Here is a 16,150-nt window from a genome sequence, read left to right on the forward strand (position 1 = left end):
CTCCGCGACCACCTTTTGTCGAATCGATACACCACCCGTTTACCCGTTTATTAAACTAATATCGTTCGAACGTCGTCTTTTAGTCGAACAGCCATTTTGCTACAAAAATCGGGCGAGTCCATCTGTTTATTTTTTTTTTTAGGAAACCATGGAACACGAAAGAAGGTCGAGGAAGGATAAAATCGTGAAAAGATATTTCATATGGAGAAAAACGTAAAAACGTTCGTTTCGAAAACGTAAAAAATGTACCGTTTCTTATACCATTTGTCACATTATATGCCTCTGTAAATCCAAAATATTCGCGCGATTGCTCGAACAAGTCGCATTCAATTTGGTTTCGTTCAATTATTTCTCACTACTTTTAAAGATCTGAAAAGTTGCACGGTCTTCGCGCTGATCGAGGTCTTCGACTAATTCTTAGCGCGCCGTGACGCGTGGAAGTAATAAAGTGTAAGGAAAGTTTTCCTTTGAAGGGAGAATTAAATAGCGATGACGGTGGAAGAATTTAAAATTTTACCGTGCGTCGGTATATAACGACGATTTATAAAGGACCAACTTCTTACGTTTTTTCAAACGTCGATTTAACTCTTTGACGATGTAATAAAACAACGAAGAATTTTTATCGGAGGATTGAAAAAAAGTTCGTGTTTGGAAAGTACATAAAGGCGTTTCATAAAGGATAAACTACGACGACGTGCGTTTTCGTTAGGTTCGCGTCTTCGATAGCGCAGCGAGATAACGCAGGGAGAATTCGGAATAAATGAAAATTTAGAGCAGAAGTTATTAAATTTTATATGAAATCGCGTAACAGAATTACGAGGTTGTAATAATTTTTGCAATTGTCACAGTGAAATAAGAAATATCGATAATCTGTCATCGAAGGATCAAGAAGGATTTGTCGAGTTATCGATCGAGATATAGAGCGCCAGATTTAAAAAAATCGTTTGATCGGATTTCTGCTTGGAATTAGGACAGAACCTCCAACAATTTCTGAGAAGGTTTTAGACACGCTCGTAACATTTTGTACTAAATAACTGTCGCAAAACGAAACGTAAAATCGAAATGTGGATTGTCTTTGAAAAACATGGAAGATGCTCTGTTATGTTAAATACTTGGCCAAGATATAATGCTCTATGCGAAGACAAACAAGCACGTTTGTCTCATCGATATGCAAGTTTAGTTTCGTCCCGATACGTGATAATAAGCGATACAATTATAAATGCAACAAAGAATTACAATTCTTATATTTCAATTCGATACATCAAATTGAATTTGCCTAATTTATTATCGATTAATGTTCCATTCGTATATTTACTTTATGTACCATTTTACGTATATGACTGGAATTGTGTAAAACTTTTCCAGGGCAAAATGGGGTCGCGAATAAAAAAAGTTCAAGAAGCGTCTATTTCGACAATGATTTTTCTTCATCCCTATGATTAATTTTTATGTATCTTTGAAATTCGTCAGAAATTTTGCAATGCTACATTTAACCGTAAAACGGTTAATATTTAACAGGTAGTAGATCTTATCACAGATGGCTACCGTTCCCAATGTGATCAGCAAATCTTACTAATGATTAATTTGACTATTAAATTATTTGATTTGTTATTAAATAACACTCGTTTGGTGGTACAAAAATCCTCGAGTCATTACTCGTATAATTCCTACAATTCGTAAAATTCGTTTACGAATCCTAGTTTCGTTCACAAGCTCGTTGCTTCTACAAATGAAAATCTATCAACGTTAATAACTGACAAATTATTAACTATTACTCTACAGTTTCTAAACAATATCGGTTCAATGATGCAACAGGGTCCCAGGCAGCTACTTGAATTTTTCCTCTACGCTAAGTCGTCTAATAATATCCTCAGCTACACGGTATACAGACATAAAACTGCGTCAGTTATTTTTCTCAAACAAACACGTACGAGTTACATCGATATCTTCCACGTAACGCATCTAGAGGTTCATCGTCCCCAAAAGGAAAGAGGCATCGTTACAGTTGCCTACTTTACCGCCTCCATCCTCGACGACTTAATTCTAAAGGAAACGGCGCTTCTCTATACCCATAGGAAAGACACAGGGATCGACGACCAAACGAAAGAGTCTCGAAAGTCTCGTTAGCTGCGAAATTGAAGAGGGGACCTATCGCCTACGACGGATTATACTGAATAACGAAACGACCCTTACTGAATAACGAAATTCACAGAGGAGAGACAACAAACTCGTACAGGGTATTTTCAATTTTCCCGAGAAAACTACAGCAGCGTAATCTACGAGCAAAAAATAAGAAGAAAATGTTGCGCGAAGTTTGGCTCTGTAAACGCTTCTGTTATAAAGTTAGAGAGTAACGTAGAAACATAGAACGCAGTCTGAATATGCTTACGTAGCAGAGGATTCTACGTTACAGTATTTCCACTGTAAGTAGAAGCTGCTTGGACACAACTGGATGTTTAAACTCTGATCGCAACACGGTACGTTGATACAATGCAAACTCGACATCGAGGTGGCTTGGAATTTCTTACGTTTCGAATTAAGAAATTTCCAAAAGAGGATTTGTCGAGATATTGGAATCGCGTTACCAATTCACTGTGTTAATTCTTTCCGTGTGCTACGATTTTCTGTATTCCGTGATAACAAATTTGTTGCTATGCGCATATTTCTCACTGCGTTCCATCTCGGTTTAGAACTTCGCCACGAAGCGTTTACGACAGAAAACTTCGTGCTAAGCTTTACTCTTATTTTCAATTTTAAATTACGTTATTTATACTATTTGACCGGAAAGGTAGGAAACATCCTATACACAATGTATACACTGGGATATTTCGGCTAATTTTTAATTGTCAATAGCCACAGGCAATTTTCAATTGTCAAAAAATTTTGTAATGGATCGCGAGCGAGCGATTCTCACTTATTCTGTTACCCACCGAGGAATTAACGAAGATATACTCGTACCACTTCCGCACAAAATACAACGAAGCTTACGCTTTCGAGATGAGACGTTTAACCAAATAGGCAAAAAATCGACTTACATCACTTCTGCGTCAAACGGCATATTTGACGAGCGAAACGTATTCCTGACCAGGTCCTAACTCTTTTACGTATGTTCGACGAAATGTGAATTTGCAAACAAATCTCCTTAATACTCTTAATACTCTTAATACTCTTAATACTCCTGAGTATACTCTTAATAATCTTCTGTAGAGGATGAAAAACTGCATCGAATGGCGTGTACAAAAATGTACCTATAGTTCCATTTAAGGAAACAAAGGTCACCTCGAAAGACTTCGAAAACGCCTTCACATAGGCAAACCGGGTGGTCGTCGTGTACCCCTCGAAACAGAACAAATTTTATTTGAAACGCTTTTTCTCGAATAACGTATATCTTGAGAGATATTCTATATTCTGTTCCTATTTTCTTTTTTTTTTCAAGTGGAATCACCTGATGCTCGCTTGTGCATGTTACTTGACGGAAATTCGCGCGATCGAAGAAACAAGCTGTCGCTGTTTGCCACTCGAAATTTTCACGTGATACAGAGAAACTGCAGAGCACTAACGAGCACTCTCCAGCTGAAGATATAATTGAATCTCGTCGCACGTTCTCGCGACCGTGGAAAATCCAATTTTCTCGCAGCAACGATTTAACTTCCAATTTCCCTCTACGCGAAAACTTCTTTCCTCTTCACGTTGACCGAATTTCGTTTCTAACGAGGGCTTGGTATCCCTTTGGCGAAAGTCACTGTGTTCTTAGATCGAACTCTTAACTCGAATAAACGGAAGTTATCGTCGATGAGTCATTCGCGATTTTATCGGACCTCGCTTGTTTCCCTAGTGGGGCTACAAAGTACACGCAGGGGAGGAGAATCGAGGGATACATTCGTGCGACCCCTTCACCTTTGTGAAACACAGCTTGTAAACATAAATTTAGACGCAGTGGGAACATAGAAACTACCGGCGATCACATTTGTAATTTTCTTTTTAGACTTAGTCGAGGTCTTTCTTCGTGTGTTATTTTACAATGACGATTCTGAAATTTGTATATTTCGATTTTGACCTCATTTTAGCAAACAGAAGGTAGATGTAACGTTTCAAGAAGAATTTTAATAGGAAATTCTATCGATAAGTCACCAACAATATCTTTCTTCGTATTTTGTTTAAGCTGAAGCGTTTCTTCGATGTCAGAGAAAAATAATTGGATCAGAAACGATCTAAAGAACGTAGTAGAGTTAAGTAGTAAACAATGTACGTATAGTGACAAAATAACGATCATCGAATGTGTTCACTTTTAGCTGCATTTTCGTTCACACAGTCGATCAGCTCCTGCGATTATATGTCCGTCTGTACATACGCGATGGGCTTTGGCTAGAAGATCCGAAGCCACGCGGCGGTGCAGCCATGGTTCGCTACTTTAAGGGGTGCGTGTACCCGAGATTTCCGGACTGTTGTTTCCCGTATTAACGTTTATACTCGTACAAACACGTTCAGTAATCTAGTCGGTAATCTAATAGAGTGGCGAGCAATTAAATAACTTACCGTGTATGGGTACTAAAATCTAGTGGACTTGTTTAATAAAACGATTTAGTCGAGTAGATCCATTTGATTAGATTTTTCTGGCGGGGTAGGGTTCCCACACCACTACCATCCAATTAAACCTGTAACTCAACTCTACTAATTCCGGACGCTCTCTATCCGTTAAACCATCTCGTAGTCAGCAGCTACTCGTCAATAGACTAAATTGCTGGACGTGTCTGTACGAGCCTTAAGGCCATGGCTAAAGTGGATGAAGTCGGCGCTGGTTAGACACGCGAGCGTTCTTTCGTTGGATATTAGGCCACGGTTATACCGGTCGAGTATCCGGACAAACTAGCGTTCCGATGAATTTTCATTCACAGGCTGCGAAGCATACTTTCAGAAATATCTGTACAATTATCCGAAGCCCGGTGCCAGAATCTAAGCCATACTTTTCCAACCTTAAAGGAGAACGAATCGAAGGTCGCGAACATATGGCAATAAGATACGATCTTAATATGATGTTTGCACTACCGCGTCAAAAGCTAAATGACTTAGAAACACGTAAACCGTGAATTTTCTTGAAAAAGTAGACTCAATACAGAGGCGCAACATGCTACTTGTTCTGTCGCCCAGATATTCGATTACGTCGACGCATCGACTTCGCCAAAACGACCGTACTTCTGCGAATACGTATCCGCTGTAACCACAGCCTGATCTTTAGCATCAGTCGATCATCCAGAAACCTCGGTTTACAATTTTGATTTTACTGTCACTTATCGACACTGTACTACGTTAAAAGAAAAAGAACGTAATACCTGCAAGGAGTTCCCTCTCGGGCGTAGAGTCCCTGGAGTTACTGTCCTCATGGTGGGAGGAACTGCTCGCCCTGCTGATGTCAATTCTCGGCGTGCTGGGTGTCTTAAGCGAACTACCAGGCGTTGCCGGCGTGGTGACCTCGACGATGCCTGGCATTCGCGCAGCCGGTTCCCCCTGCATTCAAATTCGTAAGGCTGGTTTTGTCGTCGAGTCACAGTCACTGGGGTGTGGTTGAGTGGTTGGTTGGTTGGCTGATTGGTAGATGGTTGGTGGACACGACACGCACAGATGTGTCGCACACCTACGGGCTCCCGGGGACAAACGGAGCTTCGGACTTTCTTTCGACGGGGGAGACGCGCACGCACGTTAATCCCGCGATCGACGAGATCTTCCACGATTTTACACACACGGACCTTCGAGCGGTATCCCCGCTCGAATAAGAGCCGACTTAGAGAGGAGACTCAGGGAGGACACAGGGAAGGACTCACGTTTTCCACCTCGTCGGACAGGTCTTCGAAGGATGCTATCGGCGCTGGTCCAAGCTTCCTCTGATGTACGCTCGGTATTCCTGACGCCATATTTTTCGATAGCTCAGCCCTCGATGATGCTGCAAAACACCCTTTATTTTAGTCTATCTGCTCGCATCCCATTTCTCCCGCTTCCGAGTTTGCCAACCTTCTCCTGAAAAATCAGTCGTCGTAATTCATCGACTCTACGATCATTTCTATGCACATTCTATGCAGCGTGCACTGTTCCGCTGCTACAGATCGAACGTAGCAAATCGTGCTAAATTATTCTCAATTAGCTGAGGAGCCGATAAACACTCGGAAAGCCGATCAGCGGGGCTCAGTACCCAGTTCGAACCCCAACGTATATCCATGTATTACGTTGTCCCAAAAGTTTCTTTAGTTTTGTAAGAAAATAACAGACGCGCGATAATTTGTTGTCTTGCAAATGCAAAACGAAACAGTTGCAAACGAAACGTATCGTACGACAGCTAGAGGACGACTGAAGATAAAGAGCACAACATTTGACAGATTAGAAATATTTTACTTGAAATATTTTATATCAGAGTAGAAACGTTTCATTGTACGAACATTTTTGCGTAAATATTGTGTATAAACATTTGCATAAACATTGCTAGATAAAGCAGCTACATGCGATAACGAAAGATACTTTTGGGACAATCTAATGCAACATTTTCCCATAAACAACGTTACGAATGAAAATGATCCATTTTTGGAGAAAGGCAAACTAACGTATGGAAACATTGTTTCTTCCTGTACACAACGTTTTGAAAAATATCGCATTTCAACCTATGCTTAATAATATTTCTTATGCGCGGGAAAAATTATTTCCTTCTTCCATGCGACGTTGTTGTTTGTTTTATTATTTTAACGTGTGTTACATTCAGAGCAGACACAGACATCTCTGTCCGACTGTTAACACTTTACCGACAGATAGCCGATTAATCGGTTTCTTGTCGTCGATGCTTACCGACCGATAGCTTATTAATCGACTTTTTGCCGCCGACAATTTTTCTCATTATTTGAGCAGTAATTTGTTATTTATTACCAAGGTATCTTGCTCAATTGCGTCAGTTGCGTTGCTTTGTAAGCTCCCACAGTTTTATATCAATTTGAAAAACTTACCGTTTGCGATGAACGAAAAGAATGGTATTGGAGAGTCTAAACCGAAACAGAGCCGGCGCCAGGGAGAATCTGCGCCTGAGATGCCGGTCGGACGTGCGTATGGCGTTGAATCGTTAGCGGTCGGTAAAGTGGTAAAATGATTCGCGACTGTTCGATTATCGATCAAGTTTCTAAAGCAAACACGTGCAAGGAAGATCATCCTTCTCGCGCATTTTTGATCGTTTTTAAAAATTGATAGCGAGAGTAGTCGAGTTTTCGAGGAGGAAATTCCTCGAAATTTCCTGCCTCCGCACTACTCTCGCTTCCAGTGGTCGTTTCAAACGTTGACATTTACAAATACCAACCGAAAAGAATTGAGAATGGCAGTTCTGTATCTACAAATAGCGTGGATTTTCGAAAATAGAAAAATCGAACGAACGAACATCGTGAAATAGACATAGAAGCTTTGAAAGCATTGTATAATTACGACTAACAACGTGGCAAGATTAACACGTTGACTGTGGAAGCAAAGTTGCGTGGCCCATTGTTGGCACTGGAATTTCATTGTTTAAACTCGTCGATCCTCTCGACATAGTACGAAAAGCATTTACGCGACACGTCAACGTGGCATCGGTTGTCACCAGCAACACCAGCGATCAACGTGTTAATTTCGTATAACGATTCGATAAAAATCAGACATTTACCACTTACGTGCGTCAGAATAATAAAGCTCGATCAAAAACGATATTATCTTCGCTAAAATGTTCGCTAAATAATCTCTTCGTAAAGGCAGTGCTTCCAAAACAGTTGTTCGATTTTACGAATGAAAAAAAAGGAGAAAGTGTGAAATAGAACGTAAAACACCAAAAGGTACGAGAATAGAAGCATAAGATTCACCAACAATTCACTGAGTTACGAATCAGTGGCGGATCACTGATTTTACAGAAACTTTGATTATTATCATGCAAAGAATATTCTCGCAAAAATGGTTTGTCACTTTCTACGCGAGAATCTGAAAAACGAAGAACGCAAAATGGCAGATTGTGTGACTAGAAACGGCAGGAACATTGTAGGACGTAAAATTCACTGGCAATTTTCCTAGTCACGAACGTTGGGAGGGATCAGCAGCGTTGAAGAAGTTAATCAGAACCGACGTTAGAACGTTTAAGCGAAGGACGAATCGATTAACCAAAGCTCGCAGCGTGCAGGATGTGCTGACATTGAGGGCCACTTGTCATACGTCACCGGTGTTCGAGCACCGCAGCTCCAATTTTCCATCGAACGATCTCTAAATGTTTTTCAGGCGACCTTATTACCTCGTTCTCTGCGGTGTCGTGAAAGCCACGGAAAAGCGTCGTCCTTCGAATATTTTACAAGCTTTATATAGGTTTATGAGAGGATGGACCAAAGTGAATCTCCGCGAGAGAGAGAGAGAGAGAGAGAGAGAGAGAGAGAGAGAGAGAGAAATAGGAGACAATCAAGTCACGAAAATCGAGCAATCTGCGAACCTTGCGGAGAACCAGGTTTCCCCTTGAAACGATCAAGCGTCAACAAGTTGTCGGGCGCGAAAATGTACACCAACTAGCAGCGACTACGAACAAACCAGCACTGGAATTTTCCTCGATATGCCGGGGCCCGAGTCGAAATTTCGTGACTCGGGTTCTTAAACACCGAAAGTAATTATTGAACATAATTTACTGGCGCGATAGTGAACTTTGGTGCGTTGAAAGTAATTAGAAAAATAGGAACTGAATTATCGTAGTCAGATAAGATACGCTGATCGATGATTAAGAAAGTATTAGCTTAAGTTAGATACGTATTTGTGAAATATATTTTGTTTCGAGATAATTGAAGTTTCACGTTTGATGTACGAACTGAATTCCGTTTAGCGAGGCGACAACTGGCACAACTGGATCCAACGGTTCGATTTCCACTTCTTTGCGAAGATGCTTTTGCATTGTCGCGATGTAAATAAACGCAGTGCAAGATAAGCGATAAACTCGTGTTTCTTGAAATGTTTCACTCGGATTATTTCCACGAATATCCTATTTCTCGTGTTTCTTCATGTTCAAGTGGTCACCACTTATAAGAAAACTCTACATCTGGTCTTTTTAGTTTTCTCAAGCACTGAAGCCATCGACAGAGCATAGACAAAAGACTGCGACGAAGTCAGACCATAAACAGTAGACGGGCGACGTTGGTGTGACATCAATCACATCTCAACCTACATCCGACTTTCGGACACCAAGGGGCTGCGACGCATCTTAGTCCCCATCAGAGAAAAGATCTCAACCCCCGACTTTCGGACCCCTTTGGAACCCACACCGAACCCCTCGACATCCCCAAGGCAGGCTGTATATAAGCTGAGACTTCACCCAGCTCGGGCAGTTCTTGTTCTTATTCTAGTTGCTGTACTCGTACTACCTCTTTTCTCCGGTTCAGTGTCATTTCTCTAAGTGTTAAGATTTACAATAAAGTTTTATAAAGGAAAACTAGTAGTTGGGTTACGACTCAACCTCCTTACTATAATCCAAGTACCAATTTTACGTGACATTGGCTTCGAGGTTTTCAGTTATTGGGTAACACAGCCAGCGTGCGGATCTGGACCAGCTCAAATTGTATTCTTACTTATAATTACACTTCTATTTAAATATATTTTCTGCCTTACAATTTATCCACGAGTTTTCTCTGTTTACACATCGAATAGTCTCAACACTTCATTTTCGAAACTACAGCACGCGTATTTCGAAAATAACAGTGGGAACAAGATTTTCGCGAGAAGTAAAAAGCTATAATATTTCGAAGTATTGTTTCTACGTAAAGGATTATTTTCTAAGCACACAATGTTAGCGGAAAGAACAGACAAAGGTCAAATGTTGGTTTTGCAATTGTTCGTTTCTGCACCTTGCGAGCAGCTTGAAAAAATAATGGAACTTGGAAACGTTCCGTTTCAAACTCGTACGATGTCACTCGAAGTACGTAAATTGAGTAGAAAATTAATTCACGTTATACATTTATCTTGGTATTTAAAAAACTAATAATTCGCTAGTAATATTTAATCTGCGAACAAATAAAAACGAAGAACCTAAAAGTAACGGATTATTCGAAGAAGATAACGAATCGTTGTTTTCGTTCAATTATCGAATATCTTTTCTAAATAATTCTACTGATACCGAATTTCGTCTGTGGGCTACCGTGTTCTCGTTTCTCCAACTTTAATTAAAACGCACGACTTCGCTGAAACGCGTTTCACCGTTGGCAACTTTGGTTTATTCGACCCTTTGTTCCACCTTTCGATAAACTTTGAATTCGAGCAGGTCGAATAGACGAGCCGAAGATATCGGTAGAAGTTAGCGAATAGTCGAAGGTATTTTAAGGCTGAAGTATGGAAATGGACAATCCAATCGAAGACGGTATGTAATTTCTTTCCTGTTCTTCCCTTTGAAATGGAATGCTAGTCCTCTCAATGAACTTCAGCGGTTGTCTGTCAAAGGAAGGAACTTTGTTCGAACTCGTGTAATTCGAGATGTTAAGAACAAGCAGACTACTACGATAATTAATTATACTGCGAATATTTTCTGCAAAGTTACATTTTTACATTACTAGAGATTAAAACAGCAAAAGTTAAACGAATATCCGTTTTACCCTGAAGATATTATTAACAAGTATATTGCTTTTAATATTTTCTATATCTTTGCAATCTGTACGTTTTAATACAAGTCAATTTTCCATAAACGCATAAACATTTGCAACCTAATGCGAGTGTAATGAGTTATCTATTCTTTTAATTAATATTTCACGTGCTTATTGATATAAGCAAAGTACCATTACAATACGCAGTACAAACGAAACGGAGGATAATGTAACAAGAAGTGGCAACTTTCCGCACCTACTTACGAACGAAAAGCTCGTCACAGAATATTTAAAAGTGTCTCTGAAAGAGCGAGAGAAATGTTATCAGCATTTATGCGAAACGTGATGAAAAGTGACACCGGTCAAACTTACCAATGTGTAACCACTTAATCTTCGTTCTTCTCAGCTACTGATCCATCTACGAAATAATTCTTTGGAAATTCTGCTGATAAATCAATGGAAGTTGCGAATGGAGCAAACGCGAAGCACCGCAAGATCGTTGCTACATGCGCACAGTAACCCAAAACACGTTCATCAACTTTGCACCTGCATGCATATGCTATAAAGGTTGCCAACCCGGTTTTACTTTCGTCAATTAATACGCAGACAAACACCGAGTGCAATTCGTGACACTCAGCATATATATATATACGAATACAAACTTGGTGGGCGTATTATTGGCCGTTGTTCTCACGTAGCAACAATCTGGTGGTACTTCGGATTTGCTCGATTTGAAACTTCAATTGATTTATCAGCAAAATTTCCGAGGAATTACTCGGTCGATATGGATGAATAATTATTGTACCATAGGTGGATGAGAATTTGAAGAAAACGAAAATTAACGTTAGAATTACCACACCAGTCAAATTCAACTTCAATTGATTTATCAGCAAAATTTCCGAAGAATTACTCGGTCGATATGGATGAATAATTATTGTACCATAGGTGGATGAGAATTTGAAGAAAACGAAGATTAACGTTAGAACTACCACATCGGTCAAATTTACTGGTTGTAAAATTTTATTTTAAAATTCCTATTTCGTGTTATATTTTTTCCGTAATGATGTAATTACTTCTGCAACGATAACTAAAAGAATAATATAACGAGTTTCATTTTGTTTTTTATGTATTCAAATTGAAAATAATTTTATATCGAGCCTACTTATAGCAATAGCAGTCAAAATGACTGGCACTTGTCGAAGTGTAAAAGGGCCCTGTAATCTGTTTATCGAACCCCAATTAATCAGTTTCCTCGTTTTGTACAAATTGCCACACGTTTTTAAAATTCTAACTGCGTATCGTTCGATATGACGATATCGGTTATCAGGAAAATTCCGGATCGATCGTTAGATCGCTAGATGCTATCACTGGAAATACCACACCAGTGAAAATAACCGGTTCTACAATTTTATAAATATGTCGATCCTCATTTAGGAATCATGGTCTTAGATGGATTAATAATATCAAAAACGTACTACATAACATGGAATTCCTTCTGTAAGAATGTAATAAATCGGATAATATAAAAACATTCTATTATCACGTATTTTTTAAAGACCAGTCATTTTGACTGGTCGTGATAGAAATAGCTTCGTGTTAACTGTCGATAACTGCAGTGTTCGTCTAGTGCCATTTGTTCGTCTTTGCACTAGTTCCTTCCAACTTTCCCATCACGTTTCCGATAAATACTGATAACGTGTTTCGCTGCTTGAGAGACGCTGTGAAACGTGCCGCAAGAATTTTTCGTTCGCCAGCAGACGGAGAAGTGGCCATTTGTTAACATCCTCCTTTTCATTTGTACTCCATTTCCTCAGTTACGTGAAACTATTAATTAGCAGCAACATTCGCAAGCTAATCATCGTATACGCAGTTTCGCTGTAATCTTCCGATCGACACGATGCAATTTCGTACGACTCTGTAATTTTCATAGAAAATTCGCTCGAAACATCGAACTTTTGAACTTTCATTCGAACTTTGAACTTTCGCTAACATTTCCATCAACCGAATTCTACGTGCTTTATAAATCGTAGGAATGTGTCGTGTACTTTGTTTCGTCTCTGTTTCCTTAATCGCGTGCAGTTATGTTAAGCGTCGATTCGTCGAATAACGAGGAAGCGTTAACGAACGTTCTATAAAAACGATAGAAAAGGCAATTAGGCGTTTCTCAGCTGATAATTAATTAACAAAGTCGTAGGGTCGGTGGAACGAACCGCAGCTTTGTAGAGAGTTAATCCATTAAAAAGTTGGCCCGCTTCAAGCTTATTCTTTCCTCGTACCTACGCTAGGGACAAGAAGAAGTTCGCGATGTAAGAAAGGTCGTTGATACGCTGAGCCAATTAGCAACGAAGTCTCGAGGGGCTCAGACTGAATCTTATGCTTCAACGTGTTAAATACATACCGCACGACCCTGTACTACGTCGCTCCAATAATTTTCCAACCATCGTTCTTCCGCCTCGATATACAGAACGATCCTTGGAATGATTTCGCAACTTACAGCAGTTGTAGAGTTCATCGAGAGGACTAGAAACTCGTCTAATCAACGTAGGTCATGAAATCAGTCATTAGGGCTGATCACCTCCGCGTCATCACTGGCTAGGTCGTATTAATTTGAAAAAATTCGTTTGAGAATTAAGAAATTTCAATTAAAATTTCCTGAGTTTCGCAGTTGTTCTAAAACGTTGAGACACAGCGTAAAAGAGGTACAATGTACCCTTTCTTTTCTACAGTTCAGTGCGTTATATGTTATTTAAAATTAGAAGTAAAAATTTGAAAATTACGTGGAATAAAGCGTATCATTTTGATATAATATCTATGAGAAAATGAATAATCGTGACATTGTACATCGACAAATAAATCCTTCAAATTCGTACATAACTTGAGACAGTATTGGTTTATGTTTGTAAATTCGATGTTCGATACGATTGGAAGCGACCAGCTTAGGATATCGAACGCCAATAAAAAGTAAAAGTTGCTTTTTCATCGAAAGGTTTGATTTTAGGACCTATGTTTATTTAGACGTTTTTTACTCCTCCTGGCGTGTACTATAACCCTTTAAGTTATGGATCTTTTTTCACGACCCTATATACACAGGCTCACGAAAGTATTCCAACGCTCGTAGACATTTTCCCCGAATAAGTTATCTATGTCATGTCGCATGTACGCTTATAGCAGTTCTTACGTTTTTATTAACATACTTAAAAAGGAAAAATGGAACCCAGACAGAGATTTGTTTAGCTTATTAAATATTATAATACGTGCTTCGATATTTTATACATTTTTCCATACTATGTTGTATTCTTTACATTTTTATATTTATAGATTTCTCGCAAACGCGTGAACATCCGCAGTCTAACATTTTAAAGTTTCATTAACGCTATCATGGAACTCTATTGTCATGCTAGTCAAGTTCCAATAACGATAGAACATCTCGCGCCACTATTTCCATTGCAGTAAATTAAATTAATTGAGAGAAAAATGTCAACCTTGCAGGAATGACCTCGTGTTCGATAAGGAATATATTTAATGATCCATAAATAATTGGTAAGCAATCTTAATTCATCGATAGTCGCTATGAAATCGAGAATAAAATATTCGAAGAATACGCGTAAGCCAAATGTCAAGATCTTTCCTCTTTACTCGCGACTACGAATAACGACTGGCAAATGTATGTACATATATATCGTCTAACGAGATCGAAAGGAGAAAACTCATTTTATAGAACATTGTCGGAGAACGAGTGGAAAATTAGCTCGGCGGAGTATCACGATGAAATGGATGGAAAAGTCGAAGAGCGAGAAAGAGTTCGCTGGTGGATGCTCTCTTTCACGGTGTCTTGTTTTGCGTCTTCCAATCTCCTGGTAAATTAATCGTTCGGTCGTATCCAGAGGTCGTCCTCTTTATACCAACTGCGTCATCTTCGCGCCAATGTAAGATTCTCTTTTTTAAGATTCTCTCTTCTCCCTTATGTGTTATGATTTCATTAGTAACTTTTGTATTACAGCATGTTTTATTCGCTAGAATATACTTATACTCACAGCCGAGACTTGCACTTGATTTACAGACACCTACTATATCCACTATTATACTATATTTACGAAGTTATATTATTCATGCGCTTCGAACCATTTATTCTCTTTCTCTCTCTGTCTCTCCTATTCAGACTCCGACTGACTATACCGATTAATTATCCTACTTAATGCATCCTTTCCTGTTCGCTAAATTTCCCTTTGGTCTGCTTATTTCCTATGTTTTTCTTTTCTCTCCTTTTACAGCTTCTCGAGTCAAATTACCATCACTCTATCCTGTCTTCCGCTCGTTACGCGTTCCTAGTATCTATTATACTTAAGTGGGAAGTTTAGATCCTTCAAGCTTTCACGATGATGAGGTGACGTATTCTCCGAGTTTCGATCGCCTTTTGAACCCTGTTACCGACCTCGTTTTTTGTGTCACAGTTTTAGTCCTTTTAACAGGCAGCAAGATCTTGGTAATTATACGAAAGAGGTCGCGCTTCATTGATTTCAACGATCTTGAAATATGTTGTCGAGGTCGACGTTCTTTACAACTTTTTCCTATTCACGTAACTGTCACTCGGTTTTAGTTTCCAAGATCTTCGCGAAACGTCACAACGCAATTTATGTTACCATTACGGGGATCACTTTGCAGTAGACGAGCGTCTTTATCCAGTTAGCTGTTTTTGACGAGTATACACGAAGAAATGACAATATTTTGCGTTACGATGAGCCCTGTCGGTAATAAAATTAAAAAATGAAGCAATTGTTCGTTACAACGAGCATACTCGTCATCGTTTACTTTTTCCCGTACATTTTAGGTACGCGCTTTTCAAAGTTTTCAAAGGGGTCGCAACAGCTAACTGATTATATGGTCCCCAGCCTCGACCTAACTTATCGACGAGGGATATAATCGTTCTCAATATCGCATAAATGAAGAAGAAAAACGAATAAATCGTGGAACAGCAGACAATACTCGTGAGATGATTTTCAATCAATCTATCGATAATGAAACGTTGTACTGTGTTTTATCTGTCTATCCGTCACGTACATACTAATAATTAGAGTCGATAGATACGTACAGATACAGTCTTAGTTTTTCAATTATACATAAAGATACGTTTGGCAGTATATATGTATAAATAATGATGAATGGTAGCAATGGAATCTACGATGCACTTAAAAAATCGCATAAAATAAAAATGAAGTGATGCCAGCGTTATTGGCCGGATATTAATCTAACATCTAACCCCAACCTATAATCCATTCATTTATCGCCTTTTATTTATAGCACAGATGATTAGCACCGATGAGTTAAGTTTAGATTGGGCTATATAAAAATCCGGTCATTTATGTGCAATGGAATGAAGCGTAACGGGAACTAAATTTAATCGAAGATTTTTTGTGAATATCTCGGCAACGAAAACCGATCGCCGGTTACACGTATAGGAGAAAGTTATTCCGAATCTTGATCTTGGCGACATATTTCAAGATCGTTGAAATCTTTGAGGCGTGCTTTTTTTATGCATAGCTACTAGAATTTTTAAG

General features: G+C 39.1%; 1 protein-coding gene across 6 annotated transcripts in view; it reads right to left on the reverse strand.

Annotated features, from left to right (window-relative positions):
* The window catches only part of LOC138178226 (uncharacterized), a 40,105-nt gene that overhangs the window by 12,542 nt on the left and 11,413 nt on the right, over positions 1-16,150 (reverse strand). For 4 of the 6 annotated variants that reach the window (XM_069109847.1, XM_069109848.1, XM_069109850.1 and 1 more), the window contains exons 2-3: positions 5,820-5,938; positions 5,331-5,505 (exon numbers count right to left, since the gene is read on the reverse strand). The exons of 1 other annotated variant lie outside the window; for it this stretch is intronic. In XM_069109847.1, coding sequence (XP_068965948.1) covers positions 5,331-5,505; positions 5,820-5,909 — 265 coding nt within the window. In that variant the 5' untranslated portion in view covers positions 5,910-5,938. Of the gene's footprint in view, positions 1-5,330; positions 5,506-5,819; positions 6,013-16,150 lie in introns of all 6 variants that reach the window. One more of the 6 variants, XM_069109849.1, reaches the window with a different exon arrangement.

The sequence above is a fragment of the Bombus flavifrons genome, chromosome 3, assembly GCF_040668555.2.
Source record: "Bombus flavifrons isolate JBK064 chromosome 3, iyBomFlav1_principal, whole genome shotgun sequence".
NCBI classification, from domain to species: domain Eukaryota; kingdom Metazoa; phylum Arthropoda; class Insecta; order Hymenoptera; family Apidae; genus Bombus; species Bombus flavifrons.